Source organism: Plectropomus leopardus, chromosome 10 (genome assembly GCF_008729295.1).
Source record: "Plectropomus leopardus isolate mb chromosome 10, YSFRI_Pleo_2.0, whole genome shotgun sequence".
Lineage (NCBI taxonomy): Eukaryota > Metazoa > Chordata > Actinopteri > Perciformes > Serranidae > Plectropomus > Plectropomus leopardus.
The window spans coordinates 4,723,605-4,743,732 of record NC_056472.1 but is presented as its reverse complement, the minus strand read 5'-3'; the positions used below and the strand labels follow the sequence as shown (position 1 = coordinate 4,743,732).

The 20,128-nt window shown below is 39.6% G+C and overlaps 2 protein-coding genes across 2 annotated transcripts in view; one reads left to right on the top strand and one right to left on the bottom strand.

Annotated features, from left to right (window-relative positions):
• The window catches only part of gpr39 (G protein-coupled receptor 39), a 46,554-nt gene extending 42,861 nt beyond the window's left edge, over window positions 1-3,693 (top strand). The window contains exon 2 of the mRNA XM_042495015.1: window positions 2,277-3,693. Coding sequence (XP_042350949.1) covers window positions 2,277-2,779 — 503 coding nt within the window. The 3' untranslated portion in view covers window positions 2,780-3,693. The remainder of the gene's footprint in view (window positions 1-2,276) is intronic.
• Window positions 3,694-3,816: 123 nt separating this feature from the next.
• The window catches only part of LOC121949348 (ly6/PLAUR domain-containing protein 1-like), a 24,323-nt gene continuing 8,011 nt past the window's right edge, over window positions 3,817-20,128 (bottom strand). Inside the window, exon 3 of the mRNA XM_042495012.1 lies at window positions 3,817-6,110. Within this exon, the coding sequence (XP_042350946.1) occupies window positions 5,869-6,110 (242 nt within the window). The 3' untranslated portion in view covers window positions 3,817-5,868. The remainder of the gene's footprint in view (window positions 6,111-20,128) is intronic.

The following is a 20,128-nucleotide window of genomic DNA, read 5'->3' as shown; positions in this document are numbered from 1 at the left end:
AGTTTGAAACCGAGAGAGGAGCAGATCTGTCTCTTCATCTGATTTTATACTCTTTGTGACTACACTGGCGGCATGGCAGGCATCAAGTACAGTTCGAGCAACAGCCTCGAGAGCCAGCAAAACTCCACCGGATGATGTCTTTTTGTATCAATATGCGCCATCCGATGGAGCTTTAATCTGAAGAATCTGTTGCAGGCCTGTAGTATATCTCATTTAGGAGCATTTAGCAGTGACTGCAAACAACCAACGTACCTGTTTTTTCCAAGCAATTCAGTTGGCAAATGCGTGCTTGTGTTTGGTCCAGAACAAGGGTTACAATAATGTAACCTCGGTTCTCTCCTGAAGGCTTCCACGTTTTGCTCCAAGAACAGCACTTTGGTAACAGCCAGTGTTCACTCCTCTCCGGTGTTTGTTACACTTTTGAGGCATTAAACAGAGAAAATCAGTCTAAAAAGTGAGAATAAGATGACTATAATTTCCTTCAGGTTAATAAAATCCATTTCATGACTGAGGACACGTCCTCGGTATCGTCAGTGGTAACCATGACCCCAAATTCTGTTTCTTTTATCTTTTAAAAAACAAACAAACTCAGAAACTGGCTGCAGTGGTCAAAGCTTGCTGAAACTTGAGATTACCAAGAAGGGAGAATCACTTCTTCCAACCAAAAACAAAAACCGTAGTGTAGCTGCTTATCATTAATAATAAACACGAGCAGATTAGTCTTGTCAACATGTAAACAAACATGAAGACCTGCGTTTGCTGCTTTTTGAAGAGAGCTCTTCACATTAGTTTTTCTTTCCTGAAGTGACACCAGGATAAATAATTCCCTCAGCTGTCCTGGATGGTTTATTATAAATAAAGGTGTTGTGCTCCACAGCAGGAAGTGATGTCTCAAGCCAGATCATTTTGTAAATGTTTAAAGGCTGTTTGGTCACAGTGTAATTCCAATTAATAACACTGCAGGAAAAACGGATAAACACCAGATTAGAGAATGAAGATATATTGCAAATAGTGAGAACATGACTCACACATGACAGAGGGATGAGTCAGCCGGACAGTTCAGCAGTCAGAGACTCTGGTTTGTGTCCTCGAGGTCGGTGCACTGGGTGACACTTTGTGAATCAGTGGTAAACATACAGTGTGCTTAAAGGTGTGCCTGCATGCAGCATGGGTTACTTTGGGTCACTTTTTGCAGCACCTGCATGACAGTCAAGAACTGGAAAATATTGGGTGGAATTAAACATCTGCAGCTTCCTGCTAACTAAGTTTGTTTTTGAGAGACAACTACAGCAAAACTGTAACCCTCTCAATAATTTTTTTTCTTGTGTTTTCTTACCGGAATAGCTGCTAAGACATAGATGAGAAGATTGATAACACTTTCATGGAGCGTTATCAATCTTCAACAGCATAAGTGTTTTTTTAAAATCTTGTGTGTGTGTCCCTTTCTCATCATTCTGTGTCCCCTCTTTAAATTTGGACATTTTCGCGGGACCGTTGACGCTGTGCAGGCGGAACTGGTCATGAGATCTTTTTTCCGTCTGCAGCAATTTGAGGAGTTTGAGTTGCGGGGTGGATAATTGGTCAGTCTTTCCAATCAAAGCTAATGAGAGGAGCAGCTACTGCCAACTTTAAGACCAACACATTCTCAGCCCAAGTTGTCACATATCACAGCTTAGTCAGTTGACTTCTACATTTAGCTACATATTACGCAGTATCTGTTTTTGACATTCTGGGATACGGCTACTGGTGCTGAAAGTCAACGAAAGTGCGGGAATTATAGGATTATGCTACAAAAGCTTATGTTTAGGCAGAAAAAGCACATAGCAAACAATGCCAGGACATCAACAAATACACATGCTTAGGATTTGGCAACAAAGGCACGGATGGTTAGGTTTAGGCAAAGGACACAAACGTAGAAAAAAACATCACATTTAGACGGGAAGTGAACACTGGCCTCCCAGGTGAAGGTGTGCAGTTTGTCAGACCTATCCACCATATCCTCCTCAGTGTGGTGCAATCAATAACCATATGGTATATGTATTCCAACAGGGCTCCTAATAAATCGTCCAGTTCCAAAAGTATAAAATCAATATTTGGCGGTCGATGTTTCGATGCAGGCTGCCACAAATTTACGAATGTCCAGAAAACCCTGAGCATTTCCCAAAATGGGAAACTCCATAAAATTATTTTTTTTCATGGTTGTTTTTTGTCTGTAAGTGTTCTCTTGTCACTTCTCTTCTTTGGTTTTCCTCACTTTGTTATTAACTTTTCCTCAGGTCTTATTGTGGGATCTTTGATGGTGTGCTGGCTTCCCAACCAGATTCGTCGTCTCATGATGGCTGCCGTGCCCAAGTCCCGCTGGACTACATCCTACTTCAAGAGCTATGTCACTCTCCACCCTGTGGCGGACACCTTCTTCTACCTCAGCTCCGTGCTCAACCCGTTCCTCTACAACCTCTCCTCCAAACAGTTCAGGGAGGTTTTTGTCCAGGTCCTGCGGTGCCGCCTCACCATCGAACACAAAAACAAGCGCACGGTGCAGACCTCCCGAGCTGCCTCCGCACGCTCCCTGCAGCCCCTCCTGATAAGGTCATTGCGTCGCAGCAAGGCGAACCGTCCGACCCTTACACAAGACAAAACTCCTCCCACCTTTACAACCTTTCAGAGTCAAAGTGACTCTGGAGTGGCTTCAATTACTCAAACGTCTCTCAGCCTGACTGAGGAGTCTGACTCTGTGCTCAAAACAAAGAGAGACATGCCATCAGAAACTGAGGTATAATGGTGCTGTACAACTTAATGGGACACAGCGAGCAGAACAACAAACGGATGCTTGCGCTGTACCTGCAACATATAGATTCCTTTTACGCAGCATACAGAGCACAAAGTGTTGAATCAGGAATTTCATTAGCAGATTATGCTCAGCTGACAAATAGCAAGCTGGACTGGACTCCTCAAGTGTTAGATTGTCATTAAGTCAGAAAACTATTATACAGCTCAAATATTCAGTTAAGTATCAAGACTCAACAGCTTGAGTTAAAGTCAAAGGGTTAGGGTTAGGGTTAGGGTTGACCACTACTGGCGTGAGGGAGAACATTTTTGAAGTATGCATCCTTGTGATGTTTGCAACCACTCGGCGGCACTGAGTTGTAAGGGAATTTCGGCTCAGTGGCTGCAGTTGGGATAGCAGCTCACATGACGTGCACTGGCTCAAAACGACTTTTTCCATCCACATTCATCGTAAAAGCAAAGGGCAGGAAAATGAGGAACAAAACACCTTAAAATCACTCTTGACGTGATCAAAATTAAGCCCTTAGGTCCATCAAATGTCAACAGTTACTAAATAAGTAAATCATTTTGGGGGGCCAGCAGAAAGTCATTATGTTAGATGGGACAAAAATGCACCAGCCTGATGAAGCCAAGAACAGTTTTTCCATGTACGCACCCAGTGAGCAACGTTCACTGGAACAAACTGCGGTATTCTGTGCCTTGAAAAACCAACCAGATGTCGACATAATGTAAATAACCCCATGCACCTGAGGCTGACATATTGACCAACATGACAAATAAAGTCGTAGTTGTATCCTGTATGTTTTGTTGCTGTTGGGAAATTTTATTTATTGGATACTTTAGAGTGAAAATATAATAAGTTCAAGAGAGATGTACAAGCAGGTTGGCTTGGCATCAGAAGTGATGCAGGGGTGAAGAGAGAGCTGAGCCAGAAGGCAAAAATGTATTGGTCCATCTACATCTCATACCTTACCAATGGTCATGAGCTTTGGGTAGTAACCGAAAGAATGAGATTGTGGGTACAAGGAACAAAATTCATTTTCTTTGTAGGGTGGTGGGCTCAGCCTAAGGAGGAGCTCAGACATCCAGGGAAAACGTGTTATATATCTCATCTGACCTGGGAATGCCCTGGGATCCCCCAGGAGGAACTGGAAAGAGTTGCTGGGGAGAGGGACATCTGCTCAGCCTGCTGTCCCCCTATCCAGCCCCAGATAAGCAATGGGTGGATCAATGAAAATGGATGGATGTTTGTTAGACCCCAAGGACACACAGACAAAACTCCACAGGGATATCTTTAAGATTTAGTCAACCATTGAAAAGCATTTAATACTGTATTACATTTTGATGAACAACCCCAACTTCTTTTGTTTGGCACATGACATTACATCTTGTTATAATATATCTGGCTCTGAAATAATCTGTCAAGGTATGTGGACTGATGCCTTACCATACAGCATATTCCCTGATCATAGGGAAGCAGCACATCTTAGGGATCAGACCTCTTTCTAAAACGTTGACCAAGTCCATCAGCAGTCACCAACATGTTGCCGCTCCAGATGCTCCTCACATTGCAAACTGTTCTGACTTCAGCCATTAGAAATACAATGATTTTGTAGTGAGAGTATGTAGTTTGGAAAAGGGTTGTGTGTATTTAAACATGCTTTTGTAGTTTTATTTACAACATCTGTTATTGGACAGAAATGTCTGTTACAGAACTAGAGGAGGAAATTTTCAGAGTAAAAACTTCTAATTAAACTTTATAATAACTTTTAATCCACAGTATGTTACTGGCGTTTGTGGAGAGCTGTCAGTCTGACATGGCTATGCTTTATTTGTGAGGTGCTTTAGGGTCGTAGGTGTTACATGTTACATACATGTTTTTTCTCAACACATTCTCATCCCTCATTAAATATCGGCACCATTAGATCAGTGTACCAACATGTCTGCTAGGTACCCTCCTGTGTCTGTTTTCGACGATCCGGGACAGCGTGTCAATTTCTGCTTGTTATATGCACTGTGTCTTTTCAAAATATACATGTTTTTACTACACTTTGTTTTTAAGGTTTTTTCGAGCATGTGGTTAGGTGTAGGAGAGAAACCCCATCTTGAACTGTCTTAAAATATGTATAGGAAACAAACAGTGGGTTCCTGGCTGAAAGTCAAGAGTTTTTTGGACCCATCCACCTCCCCTGCTGCTCTCCCCATATAGACTTTCTCAACGCTGCTTGATCTGTATCAAACCAAAGCGAAAGGTGCCTTGCTGCGTCCGTGTCTGATGCAAATGTCCATTGACAAAGCACCAGTATTTGACGAGTTTGGTTGTTGCCTACTGCCTTTAAATGCGACACACCCGTGTGTATCATCCCGCGGTAAAAGGTGCCTCTTTGTGTCACTGTCAGAAGCTGACCAAACATCACTGACAAAATGGCGGTATTTACAAAGTAGGAAGTGAGAGCAGGCTTGTTTTTCTTCATCCTATGCCTTATTTTGACTGCAAATTTGCATTACAGAATGATATCCTTCATACATATCATATATTGTCTTTTTCCAGAACACCAATACAACAAGATTGCTGATTGTTCCTAAGTAATGGTATTGATTTAGAATTGATTGCTATTTCAACAGTCAGGAGGAGCATTAAATCAGTAGATAACTGAAAAGTTATTTATCCTGGAGGGCTTTCCCAAAGACTTAGAAAATGAATAATGAATTGCAACATACTTTCTTTCCTGTGATATGTCTTATTCGACCTTCGTTCTTTAAGTAAATAAAGGCAGATGTGACTGAGCCACCTGCTGCCCAACAAAATAGCCAGAAGCTGTTTCATGCACAGCACTGTCCTCCACCTCTCCTTACCCAGCTGTCCTTGTAACTGCATCATGATCATATTTGTGGAATGACATGCAATGATACATTTTCTCAATTTGACCTGTGGAGGCAAGCTGCAACTGAAAGGAAGTCAACAAATACTGTACAAAGCTTCCACACGCCTCAAAGAATATGCATGTAAAAGTATATATTCTTCAGTTCATACAGTTCCAGTTATCTCACACACATGTTAATTTAGTGTGTGAAGGTCTGTCAGCACAGGGTGGAGGACAGCAGGAGGAGGATGCAGAGAGAAAACGCAGAGAGCTGTTGCGTGGTCAGGGTGATGGCGGACGACGGTTGGGGACGTTTCTTCTGCCGTGGTCCGTTACACAGCGGTGTGTTACAGCAGGTGATGCACACAGAGTTGAGCTTGCCGGTACAGAACTGCTGGTAGCCAGAAGAAGCGATGAGACAGGCTCCCGACGAGGCGCAGGACTTGCGGTAGTGTATGCCTGGAAAATGGACAGAAAGGGATGCATTAGGTTGGTAATGAGAGAATTACAGGTTGTGAAAAAGAGAGAGAACGAAGACAGAAAGTGTGAGATGGAGGCATGTAATTATGGATAAATAGGATGTACTCTTTTATCAAGGGGAACCCAGCGTAAAGGGAAACATCTCTGTATAATTGGCTTAATGCAGTCATAACACTTAGCTCTCCTCTGTGTCTCGAAAAGATTTGCATAAAACTGTCATAGTGTCTGATATAATTAGTCCAGACAGCCTTTCTTACTTTTTAACCAGTGCTTTTAGTGGATGTGCTTTCTCTTCTCACTGTCTTTGTAAATATCCAGAAGAACTTTATAGAGGCAGAGTATTCTCATAGCAGGGATAGTGCGATATCCTACGAAAATGTAGGCACAACAGTTCATATGACATCCTACGAATTAGCACCCCACAAATGACATTATATCTTGAACCTGCAGCTACAGAAAGTATGTTTAGGCAATAAAAGTTACTGGGGTTAGGTTTAGGACAAGTAACATGGCGAGGCTGTAACTCACAATAGGCAGGTTTCTAATAAGCCTCAAATTGCGCAAATTGAAATTGCAAATATAAAATACATCTAACAGAAACTTAAGGATTTCTGGGATTTTAGCATGTTTCTGGGACTCAAAGGACATTTTTAGGATTTTGGGACATTTCTAGGATATTAGGACGTCTCTAAGATTTTAGAACATTTCTAGGATGTTAGGACTTTTCCAGGGTTTTAGGACATTGTGACGATTTAGGTATGTTTCAAGGATTTTAGAACATTTCTAGAATTTTATGTCTGTACATTTGTTACATAACTGTATGGTAAGAACGTAACATTATTCCTGGGGCATTAATTTGTATGATATCATGCCAAACATTTTTTGTAGTATATTATATGACCTGTTCTGTGAGAATACACTGAGAACTTCATTTTCACTACTGATTGCATTTATTTGCATTTGCAGTCTGCTCTTTAGTAACCCGTCTTAATCTTTTATATCATCCATGTTTCAGCACCTACCTAGCTATTCATTAATGACCACATAGTTCACATTCATTTGTGAACCTCTGGTAAGATCATTTATTGTACACCCATGAAAACCTGGGTGCAAAGTTTTTTGTGGATAAATATTTTACTACTTAAAAGTCCCTCCCCTCCAGCCCACACAAAGTGAATGTGAAGGTTCTGTGTAGTTTGGTTCACAAAGAATCACAAAAACACTCTAAAACTATATTTAGGTCCATTTACAGTGACTGCATTCAATTTTCAAAGCTCCTCTGAAAAGCATCGGTCTCAGAAAAGTTGACTTATCTCCACCAGCTTTAATCCACATCACAATGAGGTTTGGTGAGGGAGACGGGGAATTACAGACACCCTCAGCTGTGACCATTTCAAGTGGTATTTTTTCTTTTTTATTTTGCACCATATAGCATTGGTGTCTATGAATGGCTTATTGGAACAAGTTGTTTGCAAGATTAGTGGACAGAAACGGTAACATTTGGCTGACATTTAGTTTCAGATTCAGATATGAATACATGAACTTCCAATAACCCTTGTAATGTGTCACTCCTCCCTCCACCCGAGTGCAACAGATACAGGCGTCGTAACACCCTAAGTACTGCATGCTCATTTAAATTGTGCATCCTCCCATGGCTTATATACTCCAAATATCAGTGGAGGTCCCAGAAGTTGTTGAATAATCCACTGGAAACACAGTGTGAAATGTTGCAAAGCTCTGGGAGGAAATGTCTCGTCTTTCTCACAAAGCCCGGAGAATGAAATCTGACTCACACTGTGTTTTTATGTCTAATTTTAGCTGTCACACTTTTAAAGGATAGCAGACACTTCTGAGCATCTCTGTATTTTTCCACTCAAACCCTAAAATGACTGTTGATGTGGTGAATTCACAAAGAAATCTGGGGGACAAATATGTGGAATATCTCAAAGTAAGAAAATCCCATGGTCATAAACGGGTACATAATCTGTTGGTTTTTATCTGGAGCAGTAATTGGAAAATAGCAAGAGCCGATAACACGGGCAGTCAGTGGAAAATGAGGTGCAGTAAAAGTGGGAAGTGTCAGAGACTGAGAATACAGATTTGATGGCTTTTCTCACCTCAAACAATCACTTACCATGAGATCATATTTCTTCAGCTTTTTCATACCGTGAAGAGTTTTTCAGTGAGTGGACTTCAGGTTTTATTATTTTACAGACCTCTTCAGATTTTCACAGTGTTGTTTGTTGTGAATAATGTGGTGAGTGAGTGGCTGACATCAGACACTCTTTCTATCTTCAGCTCTACAGACAATTCAACTATTTACAGTGCAGACACTTCAGCTATCTCTGGCTTTTTTACACATCAAATAATATTTCAACCTCTTTCAGCCCTCTACATATACAACTCACATTTTACTCTTCAGCTGACAGGGAGTGATGTCAGCTTGCTTTTGATAGCCCTAACTGGTAAGGTTTTAAACAAGCGAAATGATGTGAAATACAAAAGGTGCTTTCTTATCAGTCCAGCACTCCATCGACTCAGTGAGCTTTAGCAGAGCATTTTGAAGCGCTATCCAGTAAGCGGTGGTGACATTTGAATATTTTGCGTTCATAATGTCTTGTTTTTTGTTTTATTTTTTGTTGGTTTTGCTGACAAGCGGCTTAGCCTGTGTAAGCATTTGGAAACATGATGTCCAATATCAATGTCCTGCAGCTCTGACCTGTACACCTGCCGCTAGCTGAGTGCACTACTCATTCAGTGATTACTGCTGCAAACACCAAAACCCTTTCGCACTTGTTAACTATGTTAGCACCACTCATTGTGGAGCGGCTGTGGCTCAGAGGTAGAGTGGGTCGTCATCTAATCGAACGGGAGTGACCTTTAGTGTCAAGGTTCTGACCTCCTGTCATGAAGAGTCGAGTAAAAATGGCAGAAATACATTAGTAAAAAGAATTACCGCCTCACAGTTTTATGCTTCTGCTAACCAGTCAAATTGCACTTACAGTTTACATCTACGTCTGTGAAAACATTGATGCTTGGCACACATCTTCCCCCCACCAGCACAGAAGATCTCTGCAATCAGCACAGTTTTAAGATTAGTAAATTATGATGGGCGGTTGTGGCTCGGAAGATCAGCAGTTCAATCCCCAACTCCTCCAGGCAAAATATTGAAGAATCCTTGGGCAAGATACTGAACCCCAAATTTCTCCCGATGCTGCGTCATCGGAGTGTGAGTGTGTATGAATGATTACTGAGTAGCAGGTGGCACCTTGTATGGTAGCCTTGGCCACCAGTGTGTGAGTGTACGTGTGAATGGGTGAATGTGACATCGAGTGTGAGAAAGGACAAGAAAAACACTATATAAGTACAGACCATTTACCATTTACTATTGTGCTGACGCTGCTATCGGTGCTAACCATGCTAACAGAGCTAACAGTGATATCAGTGATATGAACATAATTAACAATGCTAAGGTGGTTTTGAGGCTCAAAATTAAGCAGCTTACTATGGGGCAACCTTGTGGGCACAATATTCATCATGGGTAATTAGAGGTGAGCAGTGATGCCAACTAACTCCCACCTCAATGATGATGTGCAGTATAGAGCAGCAGCTGCAAACTCACCAGTGCAGCATGAATACCATTTATATTTGTTTGTGGTACAGCATAACTGTTGACATCCCAAACTTAAAATGACATTTTAACAGTTAACACTGCTGACACTTTCTTCTCTCACTCTTTAAAGGTATGTTCAGTTCTTTAAGAGCTTACATACAAAGTGAAACTGCTTACAGGGCTTAAAATTAAAATGTGTTTAGCTCTTACACTCAAAAAAGACACTGTATTTGCACCTGCATGTTTTTGCAAACTTACTTAAAAAGTACAGTTTAAAGTTTGCTTTAGTTGGAGCAGATGTTATTAGGCTTTCTCTAAATCCCCTTCATGTGTTTTTGTTGTTCTAAAACAAAAACATTTTTTGCAGTATTATAGCCATATTGCAAAAGTGCACAACATATGAAGTGAGAAACACAAACATATTCTTTTCTAATAAACTTTGCAGTGATATAAGTGTTTTAAGATATACCGTGATGTTGAAGTTGATCATCATACAGTTTACATTAGCTTATCTATGATACTGGGGGAAAAGGAATTGGATGGAAAATCTCACCTTTATTTTAATATTTTCTAAAGGGAGACTTTTTATACATACTTCATTTACAAAAAAGGTTTTTAATTATATTAAAAAAAACCATTTGTTTAATCAAAATTATCCCTTTTATTTTCATTCCTTTAAGCATTATTCTGACTGAAAATATTAATATTTCTATAACACCATGACAGTTATTGCACTATTGCACTGTTGCAACCCTTATCAGTTATCAATGAATATCTCCCATCTAAAATCGGTATCAGTGTCAAAAATCCCATGACAGTCAGGCACTAATTAGAGTAAATCCATCTACTGATAGCCAACAGTACACTTTGATTGACATTACCATTTAAATAACAAAATATGTATGATTGCTTCAAGACTTAAAAACTGGGAATTATCTAATATTATTGTGGGCTGCTGTGGGTGTGTGTTCAACAATACAATTTTCAGTGACTAGTTTCCACACAAACTCCTCCAAAGGGCATACACTAAAGATAACAATGTAAAGTGAAACATTACTTTCCCGGCACATCCACAAATAGACTGCAGCTGTCCCGGCAGATAAATGTGTCAGTACAGTGCAGCCCTTCGAATACAATGCTAAATCTGTGAGACGGAGCTCAGGCAATACCTCACCCCTGCTGTTATTGAATCACTGTAGCTGAGCTCTCATACAGCATGCAACATATTTATTTTGGTCACTGCAGGTTTTCCAACATGGAAAAGTTGAGGAGACAAAGTCCATTAGTATCTATTATTTATTATTATCAACTGCAAAACTTCTCAGTTAGTAATTATGCTGTTAATGTTTCTAATATTTGATCCACAGCCTGACATTTTGCACTGCCAGTAGAGCTGTTCTTATTGAAATTCAGGACAAATGCACACAAACGTCACTCTGGCACTCTGAGTGATTACTTTCCATATGTACCAATTATGAGCATGGAGAGTATATGCAGCGCTGTGCAGCATTTATTGAGCAAATATCATCAGATTGAATCTCAGACAGCACAACAAGGAAAACACAACTTTGAAAGCGCTTAGGGGGGATTTCCTTTAATTTGTGCGTGGGAATTCTCAGATTCAGCACTTGAATCTAAATTACACCACTGAGTTAATTTATGGGGAAAAGGGTGAGATTTCTTATCAATTTCGGAGTGCTGAAGGAACTTTAGTCTAATGAGAATCAGCACGGTCCGTTGCACAGAGAAGAGTGAGCAGTCCAATATGTCCAAAAGTGTGGAGAACCTTTGATTGATCTCCTAAATTCGATTTTAACCAAATTAATCAAACAATCTCTGACAAATTAATCAAACACTCTCTGTTCTGTGGTTTTGAGAAAAGGAAACAATAGTATAAAGGCAGGCATTCTGTTTGTAATAGTTATTATATACAGCAGTAATCTAATGCTTTAAATAACAGTAGAAACTAGAGACCATCTTGTAATCAAGAATACCGTTAACAGGTCCTAAAACCCATAAAAAACGTGCATTTCAGCACCTCGGCTTCCCTCGTCTCAGTCAGTGGGTTTTTGGCTAGATGCCGTGGATAAGGTCTGTGGTTCACACAAGCTAAGAGAGTTTCACGTTTTATTCTATGACATAAAATACATCAATAAATACTCCACTGTGATCTTTGAAGCTTTAATGCGTCTTAGAAAGTCGCTAAATGGCTTAATGGAAACCTGCCTATTTTGAGTTACAGCCTCACCATGTTACTTGTCCTAAACCTAACCATAGTAACTTTTATTGCCTAAACATACTTTCTGTAACTGTAGGTTCAAGATACGATGTCATTTGTGGGGCGCTAATTCGTAGGATGTCATATTAGACTGCAACTGTAGTGTAGTTCATTCATAATGTTACGATGAAAAAAAGAAACAAAGATTTGTTTTAAGCCTTTGAAACCTGCATCGACAATCGTTCTCTTGTGCTGCATTCAGGAGCATTGAAACCTCTGAAACATCAGCAGATTGGTTTGATTTCTTTGGAAAATGTAGGGGAAAAGACGATGAGAAACTTGGCAAGAAATGTCCCCCCAAAATGCAAGAAATTTGTAGATGAAAATGAGAAAGAGAGAATCATTAGAATAAAAAGAAACAAACAAAGGGATTAAATATAGTTACAATTATCATTATTATACATTTAAAATTATATGACCGAAAGAAAATATGAAAAAAAGATATAATTTATTGGATCATTATTTTCATTTTTGTTCAAATTTTTTCAGGTCATTTTCCTTTGTATCTTTGGTTTTTCTTTTGGAAAATCTCTTGTAAGTTTCTACTCATTTTTTGCTTGTTATTGGGTCATTTCTTGTCACTTCTCAGGCTTTAAAGTGTTAACTTAAAAAAGTTAATGTCTAGCCTGCCTTAAATTAATTAATTTGACTGAATTTGAGAAGACAAATTGAATCATTTCAAAGTCACATCGCTTTGTCGTCTCAAATTCAGTAAACTTAAAATTCTGAGGCAGCTTCTGTTGGCAGACTGTTGTCTTGTGACTGCATCTTGCATGGTTGCTATGTTATTGCGTTGACAAAATCTGTCTACAGACGAACAGAGGGACATATAAATAACACAAAGACACTTGGCAAAATACTCAAAACAGCTTCTGTGATAGGCTAAAGGTGTCACTGGGACCACATTTTGCCCTGATGACACCCACACACTCACAAGTTGAAACAATACCAGCCATCACAACGTTGCAGCTGGTCGCCATAACTTATTCAACACACAGTTCTTTGGTATCTATGCCTTTTAAAAAACTTTTCTTTTTTGGCATTATGTGAAACAGTAACCAGACTGCCCTTAACACATGAAAAAAATCACGTTTCTTGGATGGAGCGTTGTATCCCTACAGTGTGTGCGACATGTATCAGTCTGCTCTGTGATCTTTATGATCCATCTAAATCAAACTTGACTAAGCAGTGAAACTAGACAGCGGTTGTTATATGAGACAACATACAGATAAATGGTCAGTTGGGACAATTTTGGGCAATAAAAGCCACGAATTTCACAAAATAAAAGTTATCAAGATGTGAGCACTTGTGAATGCATTAACTTGTGATTTCCTGTATTACCTATATGTAGCCAGGATGGTCACCAGATATCAAACTGTTTTTCAAGACAGTTCAGGATACACAAACCCAAAGGGGAATTACGGCAAACACAGGAAAACTTTAATTGCACTTAATTATGTGAAGTATCCACATATGGAAATTACTGGGAAAAATTCTAGGTGCAGTTACAAATTTCAGATCAGATTTTGCCCAGTACCGACTCTTCTGACGCAAATTGCTCAGCTCATTTGAAATTTCCTCCAGCTAACGGAAAATCACGTTCACAAAGTTTACTCCAAAAGACTAAATGATGTAGCACAGCTAAGAGGTACAATATTCAATTTTGGACTCTGTGCTCATAACTTTATCTGCTGAAATGAGTGATTCCTTTGAATTTTATTCTTTTTGTTGCAATATTTTGTGATCTTAAACACTGGTGTGATTGGGCCTGTATTAAAGGAACAGTAAAACATTCCTTTTCCGATTATATATGTATATATATATATATATATATATATATATATATATATATATATATATATATATATGTTAGCCAATGTTGTAGAAAAAATTCCCTGCAAGCTGGGAGCACGCTTAAATGTTAAGAAAAAAATCAGTGAAACAAAAGCTTTTCAGTGCACATACACACACACACACACACACACACACACAGACACACACACACACACACACACACACACACACACAGACACACACACACAGACACACACACACACACACACACACACACACACACCACACAGAGTTCAGTTTAGTGGAAGAACTATGACGCATGATGAAGCATCCAGAGCAAACTGAAGTCCATGAAACACTTTGCATAAACCCAGCTGTCACACAATCACACAATGACACAAACTTCAGCAGTCATGCACAGTCACATTATTTAACCAAAATGAATGTAAACTACTGTGACTAACCACACTCTCATTTCCTTTTTCCCGATACAGTAAATTAACTTTTGTGAATTGCAAAAGCTAATTTAGATAAGCCATGAAATCAGGAGTGCAGTCACCGCTTGTCTCAATCCTGCTCTGTCTTCTGTGGTCTCTTAAAGTGTTTAACATGAAGATCGTGACCCGCGCAGTCAGTCCTGCACCGGCTGGGACAAAGTTGAGTGAAGTAGTGCGCTCGAGAGCACAGATTCCTCAACATCTAAGGTTTCCTACTACTTAGGGAAAGTGGGATTTACAACTTTTTAAGTCTTTTTAATGCCACTTGGAATAGAATGAAAGACCAATTTTACAGCAGCCAATACAGAAGGAAAAAAAAACATGAACCGACATCTATTATTTGAGGTTAGAGGTAATATTTTATTTTTCAAATAAATTTTGCAAAAAGATGATGTTTTTGGTGTTAATACAAGAGACGTGTTTTAATTTTTTTTTTTTTTTTGTTACCCCTTATTTGAGCTTTTGCAGTGCAATGTCAGAGTAAAACAGTCAACAACAACAACAACAAAAAAAAAAAAACAAACAAGCTGCGTCCCATGTCTGAGCATTTTTTAGACTTTTGAAGGACAAATTTAAGACATTTTAATGCCAATTAAGGCCTTACAATCAGATTAATGGATTTAATGCCTTTTAAGACTTTGGAATCCACAGGAAACCCAGTGATGAGTTACAGCAGTTTCTGCTGGTGAATTAAGCTTCACTTTCCTCAAATTCATAATGGTAAAAACTACTTTAAGCTTCTATTTATCAGCTTTCATCAGGTTCGTCTGCAAAACCTGCTGATTTATGACACATCAACCTCTGTTGTGATTGTGTTGATTTTCGACTCTCTTTGAGAGCAATCCAAGGCTAATCATTACACTAAGCTACTTGTCTTGTCATCTCTGCTCTGCTTAGTGCGCTCTGTGGACACTGTGATAATTTTACATTTTCACTGTGGAGATAAACAGTGGGAGAGGCTGAGCAGTGACAGACAGTAACTGTGACATATTCATCTGTGTGACATTAAACATTTACTTTGAGGCACTTTCAGGAGCTGCAGTTGGCTCTGTACAGTATCATAAAGATGTCAGTTAGCATTGCTCTTGATGCTCGAGGAGTTAGAGTACTCTGTTTACTGTTAACTGTTCAGTCTTATTAGTGTTTCATGTTGTAATAAAATACAGCCTATAATCTCTGATGTTGCTGCTGTAACAGCACGATACATGAAAACTGCCAAAACTGGGGTTACACCTTCTTTGGACAACAGATCATCACTCTTGATCAATCAGTTGATCTGGCTCTGCGCACAAAATTGCGCTTTTCAAAATCATATACGGTGTGTGAGTGTGATGTATATATGATGCTCCCAATCAAATGGGGAAAAGAATGTAAAAACATTAAAAGGCAGGGCCGACTGAAGCAATGAATTTATCTAAAGCCCCCGACACCCCAACTCCGGTCAGTATTGGTCCAACATCTGTCCTTATTCCTCAGGTGTGTCCTGCACTATTGGCCCTTGTTGACCCTTGGCTGTTTTTCAACATATTCAGCATATTGAATCAATGTCAGAAACGGCACAGCCCGTTAGTGAATAAAATCACTCTGATTGGCCGTTTAACTCAGCACACAAAAAGAGAAACTGAAATGAGGAGAGCAAACAAAGAGCTGAAGTCAAAAGGCCATGCCATCAAATGAACTTTATATATAAGGTGCGGATATTTTTTCTTTGGTCATTGAGCTCTGTAGCAGAAATGCTTCCTGATGGTTGTGTGGTTGTTAACTGGTGCACAGTGGATTTGTTTTGTTCTTTCCACATTGGATTGTGCTGGTAATGTGCTAACTTGCTAACTAGCGTCATGATGGTCATCTGGTTTTCCTTTGCAACTGGCGATGAGAGTTGACCGCCGTTTGCTGGTATAAACTCTCTTGCAAAACCATATGTGCTGGTGAGTTTCAAGGCTCAAGGTTCAAGGTTTCTTTATTTGTAACCAAGGGAAATTCAGCAACCCTAAACAAGACATCACAGCCATACAGATTTAAAAGACATTAAGAAGTCTTTGCAATGTGTTTTGTTGCCATTAATTCATTGATGTCAGTTTGGTATGTCTGGACTTTCAGTGAAGAAGGTGTGTATTGTCAGAGAAGCGGTTCCTCGGCACAATACACATTTGTTTTTGGGATGGCTTTCAGTCCTATAGGACATTTTTCAGATTGTTGGGGTCTGGAATGATGATCTGTCAGAAAGATGGCACCCTGCACAGTTGGGTTATAATTCTCTGTCGGCTCATCAAAACAAGAGACCCCTTTCATATTGCACACTGTCATTTTAATCTATTGTTAAAATAAAAACACTGATTAGTGCAGCTTTGAAATATTATTCTAAAAATGTATTACATCTTTGTGGGTAATATTTTATACATTATTTAGCGAAAGATTCCAATCCCATGCTTTTTGGGTGTAGGTCATTACATTAATTGAGTCATCAACTCTTGGAAATTGCATCTGAGAAATTGAAGGGTGGTCAATTTTATACCCCTCATCACAGTGCATCTCTCTCATTGAAATGAAAGGCAGCCAGCTGGCGCGTGGCAATCATCTGTCCTTTACAGACAGCGGCAGAGGAACAGTCCTCAGCAAGGTAAAAGCACACTTTTAACATTTCAAGACATAATCAGAGGGGAATGATGATAATGACAGGCATATGGGCTTGGATAGGAAGCCAGACTTGTCTCATGCTACCCAGCTGAAAAATGGACATGTGCGTGTGTGTGTGTGTGTGTGTGTGTGTGTGTGTGTGTGTGTGTGTGTGTGTGTGTGTGTGTGTGTGTGTGTGTGTGTGTGTGTGTGTGTGTGTGTGCGCGCGCGCGCGCGCTCTCTTGGTGGTTTGACAGAGAATTTTCATTCCTTGAAGTTGTGCCAGCCAGCCTCTGTCCCAGCTGGAGAGCTCGGTTGTAGCAGCAAACGCAGGTGGACTGTATAACGCCCTCTAGATACAGAAACGCTAATCTTTGAGAGAAAATAGCCCAATTGTGGACGTACGTTAGCCCTTCAGCGTCCCTCACATCTGCATTATAGAGCTGCGTGCAAAGTGACAGGCTCATAGAGGCAATCACGGGGCAAGTATACTTGGTCAGAATCAAACTGATTTTTATTCTTATCACTTAAGCACATTGCACAGAGGTGGCAGTGCAATTGTGGATGTATCTATTGCATTTCAAATAGCGATAAGGTGGGTTCAGTTGAATTTCTAAGCTCTCCTTTTCATGCAGAGCAGCAATAATGATAACACTGGGAGATAAAGGCTGGGACGTACATGACCATTCATGCAGAAATTTTCTTATTAAAGAACTGTCGACTCTATAGTGCCATGCGCCTGCCCTTTGGATTAGGAACCGCATTTTTTTAAAGATAGGAGCTTATTGCTTTTGCTCATCAGCAGAAGAGAGAGGAGGAAAATGACCCCCCAGTTTTTGCCGGGTGTGAAAATGAAGTAGACCTGGGGCATGGGAGTGACCTTTAGTGTCAAGGTTCTGACCGCCTGCCGTGAAGAGTCGTGTAAAAACAGCAGAAACACATTACTAAAGAGAATTACTGCCTCACAGTTTTATGCTTCTGCTAACCAGTCAAATTGCACTTACAGTTTACATCCGTGTCTGTGAAAACGTGCATGCTTGGCACACATCTCCCCCCACCAGCACAGAAGATCTCTACAATCAGCACAGTTTCAAGATTAGTGTCACCAATTCAGTATCTGAACAAATGTTTCCCCTTCTGTCACTGAGTTAGGATGGGCGGCTGTGGCTCGGAAGGTCGGCGGTTCTATCCCCGGCTCCTCGAGTCAACATGTCAAAGTATCCTTGGGCAAAATACTGAACCCCAAATTGCTCCCGATGCTGCACTTTTGGAGTGTGAATGCATGTGATTGGTTACTGAGTAGCAGGTTGCACCTTGTACGGTAGCCTCAGCCATCAGTGTGTGAACGTGTGTGTCAATGTGCCATGTAGTGTAAAAGCGCTGTGAGTGGTGGGAAGACTGGAATAGCGCTATAAAAGTGCAGTCCATTTACCATGTTGAGTAATGGCCAGAAAGGTGTTTCTGCAAAATATTATGATGTCACAGTGATGTTGACCTTTGACCTTTTGGATATAAAATGTCATCATTTCATTTTACTCTGTTAGATAGTTGTGTGGAATTTGGTCATAATTGTGTGGAATTTGGTCATAATTAGCATAAGAATTCTTAAGTAATAGCCAAAAACATGTTTTGGGAGTTCACAGTGACCTTTGACCACCAAATTCTCATTTGCTCATTCTTGAGTCCAAATGGATGTTTGTGCCAAATATGAGGAAATTCTCCAGAGGTGTTCTTGAGACAACATGTTGACGAGAATGAGACAAATACAAGGTCATGGTGACCCTGACCTTTTCTATGACCACAAAAATCTTTTCATTCCATTAATTAATTCAAAAGGACATTTTTGCCAAAACCAAATTTCAAGTAAATCTTTATTAACACAAATATTTGTGACATTGATGTCAGTTACGACAGAATAAAAAACCCAAAGGCAAAAGCTAAAAACAAAGACTCTTTGGGTGCACATACATTTTTACATCCTTGAGGATGTAAAACACAATTCCTCCAGCCATGTAAATGCAGCATTTCACTGCAAACCCCATGAAAGGTTAAATAACCAATACTTAAAAGTCTGTAACACTAATCGGAGCAGAGTGTCAGATGTGCATTGTCAGATGGGAATTGATTCTAACCTGCATACACAAAGTTTACTAATCTTTACTAAATAAGGTGCAATTGTGTGCATAAAACAAAAGCAATGTGATTAAATTGATGTAGCAGCTGCAGAAATGTAAAACAGAGCTGATAAAATCTCAGCTGCCTTCGGCTGATATCAAAATATATTTTCAGGTAGGACCACATCAGGTTAAGGATGTTGTCCATTTCACTGTAAAATGTGGCTCTAGGTCCATAAACATGTTTAGTGTATTTTTTTAATACTCTAAGGTTTTAATGGTACTTAAAAGTGGTTATAACTGCACAGTAATCACTGTACCATATGTGCACTAAATGTTTTACCATGAGGACTGAAGTTATGGCCTTGTAAAGCATTCCAAATATTTTAGACAGCCCAACATGAACCAAACGCCACAGGTGGATCATTAACTTCCCACAGCCAGACATTCATTGTGTGAAACATTGTCCTTTGCAATTAAAGGTCAAAGACATCAACAAATAGGCCAAAGCACATCGATGAAAGGTTTTTTTCCATCGATACAGTTGGGTTATGGTTGTCTTTTCATGTTGCAGAGCCTGACAGATACTAGAGTGTGGAGGCCTATGTCAATATCCATTTTTTCAAAAATATGACTAATTTTCATTTTTTTAAGACAGTGTGGGTCTAGCCTAGCCTGTATAATGGGCACAGCTACCAAGACGTCACCCATTGGTTTTTGGACTGTCGTTTTGAAGCCTTGAGCGTCTTGGCCATCACCATCTTGGAGATTTTTGTACTATTGTGATGGCTTCATTTTTCAGCCATGGAGGTTGCTTTGTGGGCTTTAATTATTGGAGAGGGGTGGCAGAGGTGTGACTTTTTTTATTTAAAATAAATATAAAATACTACCTTTTACAGTTGTATGTCCCTCACCCAAGCCAAAATTAAATACACAAGTCCCTCCTCAATGCTTCCCTTTTTTTAAATGTCTGACCCGTTTTGCAGGATCCCCCCCGATAGGTAAATAATAATAATAATAATAATGATAATAATAATAATAATAATAATAATAATAATAATAATAATAATAATAATAATAATAAT